General features: G+C 47.8%; 1 protein-coding gene across 1 annotated transcript in view; it reads right to left on the bottom strand.

The window, feature by feature from the left end:
• atm (ATM serine/threonine kinase) overlaps nt 1-5,000 on the bottom strand; it is a 58,824-nt gene that overhangs the window by 13,650 nt on the left and 40,174 nt on the right. Inside the window, 6 exon segments of the mRNA XM_048264048.1 lie at nt 386-603; nt 1,125-1,244; nt 1,890-2,060; nt 2,359-2,469; nt 3,658-3,781; nt 4,783-4,902. Coding sequence (XP_048120005.1) covers nt 386-603; nt 1,125-1,244; nt 1,890-2,060; nt 2,359-2,469; nt 3,658-3,781; nt 4,783-4,902 — 864 coding nt within the window.

Consider the following 5,000-nt stretch of genomic DNA (forward strand, 5'->3'; position numbering starts at 1 on the left):
AGCATGAAAGACCCTTGGGTTAGGGTTTTTATGAATCTATTTAAAAAGCAGCAATATCTAGTAATATCAAAACAGACCTATCCAGTCGGCCATGTTGGCTCTGACTAAACCCGTCTGCCATGTTGGCTCTGAACTATCCTGTCGGCCATGTTGGCTCTGACCTTTCCTGTCAGCCATGTTGGCTCTGATTAATCCAGTCGGCCATGTTGGCTCTGACTAAACCCGTCTGCCATGTTGGCTCTGAACTATCCTGTCGGCCATTTTGGCTCTGACCTATCCTGTCAGCCATGTTGGCTCTGACCTATCCTGTCGGCCATGTTAGCTCTGATTAATCCTGTCGGCCATGTTGGCTCTGATTAATCCAGTCGGCCATGTTGGCTCTGACCTGTTGTTGCCGACCTTCCTCTCCCTCATCAGCTCCACCTCCTCCCTGGCCTTCTCCAGCAGTGCCTGCTTGTTCTCAAACTCCGAAGACTTCATGTAGTTGTCGATGCTCTGGTACTGGGCGTCTGAGAAGCGGGCCAGGGACAGGAAGGCCTGGGTCTTCTGGCTCTGCAGTCTGGGGTCAGAACCACCAGCATGGCCCTCAATCACCTCCACGGCCTACACACACACACAAACACACACACACACAGACACATTACAACAACTTACTGCAGGTGCCGGGGAATGTGTAAACTACCATGTGATTACAAGGGGATGAGTGAATTTGCTTCTTTCAAATAAGTTAGTTAGTAAGTTAGTAAAGACTGGACTGTTCATAGATGTAAAAAAATAATACACAGTAACATAATCGAATCTTTCAATTTTGATCATTTGATCAACTACTGATATTTGTTATTTTATCACCTGTCATAGATCATGACATCGAAGAGGTAAGAATAAGCCATTGGCATCAGAAGAGTCTCCAAAAATGTCACCAATATTAGAATCAACAATTAGAAGCAACATCTGCAACATCTGCCTTGGTGCAACTCCAGAAAGACCTGAAGCAAGGTTGACGTGTGTGTAGTCTGATCTGGAGAGAGTGTGTAGTCTGGAGAGAGTGTGTGTGATCTGGGCTGGTGTGTGTGTGTGTGTGTGTGTGTGTGTGTGTGTGTGTGTGTGCGGTGCTCTGAGCACACCTTCTCCAGGTACTTCTCCAGGATGACGGCAGGACTCTCCAGACATGTCTCCCCCAGCCAGGTGCCACACAGCCTCAGGCTCTCACTGTACACAGGGGCCAGCGCAGGGTTCATGTCCACCTACAACACACACACATCGCCTTGGCCTTTCTGCCTGCCACACACACCGCACACACACACACACACACACACACACACACGCACAAACATCAGCTTTAGGCTCACGGGGTTCATGGCACAATAACACACACATCAGAACGGACACACACACTTATGCATGAACATCAGTACTTCCACAAACACACAACATAAAACACATGCAGACATTTGAAATGCAGATGCTCACAAACTGCACATGTTAAAAAAAGACAATGGCAGCAGGTCCGATGTCAGGACAAGGAGATGATCAGAACTCGATCACAGCTTGAACACACACAAATACATACATCCTCACACAGCAAGTAAACTGCAGCCTAAAGCCCAATTCACAACAAAGATTTGTGATGAGATGAGCTGCAACATTCTATAAACCAGCAACTTGCTGCAACGTTCTAAAATCTTGCAACTGTGACTAGACATGGTGAATGCTTTGCGACGGCTTGCAACAACGTGCAACATCTAATTCACACCGCTGCAACTCCTTTCTGCTACGGTTTCGTCTCGTTGGAATCTTTGGTGTGAATTGGGCTTAAGATACCCGTAATGTATCCCAGTATGACTTCCTGATTAAAGTAACAGCAGGTGGTCACTGCTAGGAGTTCTGACCTGCTGCTCCAGGCTGTCAATCATCTGCTTGAGGCGGCCCAGGGCCAGCTTCTGCTCCTTCTGCTCCCAGAACACCTGCGCCTCCTCCAGCTGCCACGACGTCGCCGTGACGACCCCGCCCGCGCCCACGTCGCTGTGCTGCTTCATCTGGAACAGTGCCCTCTCAGCCAGCTGGCACAGGGAGAGAGTGGGCACAGGGGAGAGAGAGAGGGCACAGGGGAGAGAGAGAGGGCACAGGGGAGAGAGTGGGCACATGGGAGAGTGGGGCAGAGGAGAGAGAGAGGGCACAGGGGAGAGAGTGGGCACGTGTGTGTGTGTGTGTGTGTGTGTGTGTGTGTGTGTGTGTGTGTGTGTGTGTGCATGTGTGTGCATGTGTGTGACCGTGTGTGTGTGTGTGTGTGCGTGTGTGTGCGTGTGTGTGCATGTGTGTGCGTGTGTGTGTGTGTGTGTGTGTGTGTGTGTGTCTCACCTGCGTGTTCCCCGCGCCCCGTGCCAGTCGGCACAGCTCCATGAGGTGTGTGCAGTGGGAGGCCCTGAGGAGGCCCCTGGCCTGCGCCTCCTGCTCCCTCACGAGCAGCACCTCCTGCAGGAAGGGCAAAGCGCCAGGATGGGCTCCACCAGGCTGAACTCACTGTCCACCAGCAGCTCAGAGTGCTGCCGCCACCTGCTGTTGACCTCCAGTAAGCAGGCTCACTCAGAGGCCTGGAGACAGAGGTTTTACAGTAAACTGTGACTCAAAAAGCATGAAGTAGAGCTGCGCCTGTTTTAAGTCCTCTTGAGAAAAGTTCTCTGGTGCAGTGGTCAAAAGTCTTAGTAGATTGGCAAGGAGGACTGCTCTCTGAGAAACCAGTAATCACACAAAGGTTGGTTATTAAACCACTGTATTTAGTTTTTTTACATATTTTTTCAAAAAAATTTTGAGGCAACACAGTGTGCAAAAAATGTGAGAAAGTGCAAGAGTGCTGTACAAACATTTCAGTCGGTGAAGACTATCTTCAGTGCAAAAAAGAGCAGCAGCATAGTGAGGCAACCTTGGGCAACCCTGGTTTCTCAGAGTGCAAGTCCTCCTTGCCAATCCACAGTAAAGCTGTGACAAATATTAATACCATGATATCCAGCTACAACATGCATACTACGTGTTCTACTGTCTTCATGCAAAGCTTGCATGTTATTCTATTTACTCATTTGTAAAGCAGTGTGATATACCAATGTGTGTGAACTGTGATGCATAATACAAATACTGATGAATGATACTGTAAGCTTGACCTCCATACATAACCTATGACATACTCTATATACTTACTTCATTGGTGCCTTTAGAGTGTGTGTGTTGTTGCAGGTTCTGCAGCTTAATGAGGTGTGTGTGATAATGAGTCTGTGTGTGTGTGTGTATGTTAAATTTCAGATGAAGGCATTAAGCTGAGGCGCGTAAGCATTTTTAAAATGTAAAGCCATGTGCGAATAAAAACTTTAGTTAATCCTCATGAGTGAAAACTTTAGTTAATCCTCATGAGTGCCTCGGACTTTGCTTTGAAACTATTCTAACTTCTTGGACCCCTAACTGAAGAACACCAGAGAACACCAAGTCCTACACCCTACAGTAGCAGCACTCCTTGCCACTTGTGTGTTTGTTTATGTTTGTGAGTGTGTGTGTGTGTGTGTGTGTGTGTCTTGGTGTGTGTGTGTCGGCACAGCTCCATGAGTGTGTGCAGTGGGAGGCCCTGAGGAGGCCCCTGGCCTGCGCCTCCTGCTCCCTCACGAGCAGCACCTCCTGCAGAGAGGAGCGCAGCGCCAGGATGGGCTCCACCAGGCTGAACTCACTGTCCACCAGCAGCTCAGAGTGCTGCCGCCACCTGCTGTTGACCTCCAGTAGCGCAGGCTCACTCAGAGGCCTGGAGACAGAGGTTTTACAGTAAAGCTGTGACTCAAAAAGCATGAAGTAGAGCTGCGCCTGTTTTTAAGTCCTCTTGAGAAAAGTTCTCTGGTGCAGTGGTCAAAAAGTCTTAGTAGATTGGCAAGGAGGACTCGCACTCTGAGAAACCAGTAATCACACAAGGTTGGTTATTAAACCACTGTATTTAGTTTTTTTACATATTTTTCAAAAATTTTGAGGCAACACAGTGTGCAAAAATGTGAGAAAGTGCAAGAGTGCTGTACAACATTTCCAGCCTGTAGCACTTATCTTCAGTGCAAAAAGAGCAGCAGCATAGTGAGGCAAACCTTAAGCAACCCTCTGGTTTCTCAGGAGTGCAGTCCTCCTTGCCAATCCACAGCAAAGCTGTGACAAAATTAATACCCATGATATCCAGCTACAACATGCATACTACGGCATTCATTGTCTCTTATGCAAAGCTTGCATGTTATTCCCATTTACCCATTTGTAAAGCAGTGTGATATACCAATGTGTGTGAACTGTGATGCATAATACAAATACTGATGAATGATACTGTAAGCTTGACCTCCATACATAACCCATGACATACCTATATATTTTACTTCATTGGTGCCTTTTAGAGGTGGTGTGTGTTGTTGCAGGTTCTTGCAGCTTAATGAGGTGTGTGTGATAATGAGTCTGTGTGTGTGTGTGTATGTTAAATTTTCAGATGAAGGCATTGCTGAGGCTGTAGCATTTTTAAAATGTAAAGCCATGCTTAATAAAACTTTTAGTTAATCCCTCAAGAGTGAAAAACTTTTAGTTAATCCTCAAGGAGGCCCCTGGACTTTGCTTTGAAACTATTCTAACTTCTTTGGACCCCTAACTGAAGAACACCAGAGAACACCAAGTCCTACACCCTACAGTAGCAGCACTCCTTGCCACTTGTGTGTTTGTTTATGTTTGTGAGTGTGTGTGTGTGTGTGTGTGCGTGTGCGCGTGTGTGTGTTGAGAGCAGACCTGGAGAAGAGCTGCTTGGTGCTGTCCAGCTCGCTGATCCTCTGCAGGTTGCACAGGGAGGGGTAGAGAGAGGAGACTGCCTCCAGACTGCCCTTACACAGCTCCTCAACCTCAGCCACCCTGAGACACACACACACACACACACACACACACACACACACACACACACAGACACACACACACACAGACACACACACAGACACACACAGACGCACACA

This window comes from Alosa alosa, chromosome 15, assembly GCF_017589495.1.
Source record: "Alosa alosa isolate M-15738 ecotype Scorff River chromosome 15, AALO_Geno_1.1, whole genome shotgun sequence".
In the NCBI taxonomy this organism is placed as follows: Eukaryota; Metazoa; Chordata; class Actinopteri; order Clupeiformes; family Clupeidae; genus Alosa; species Alosa alosa.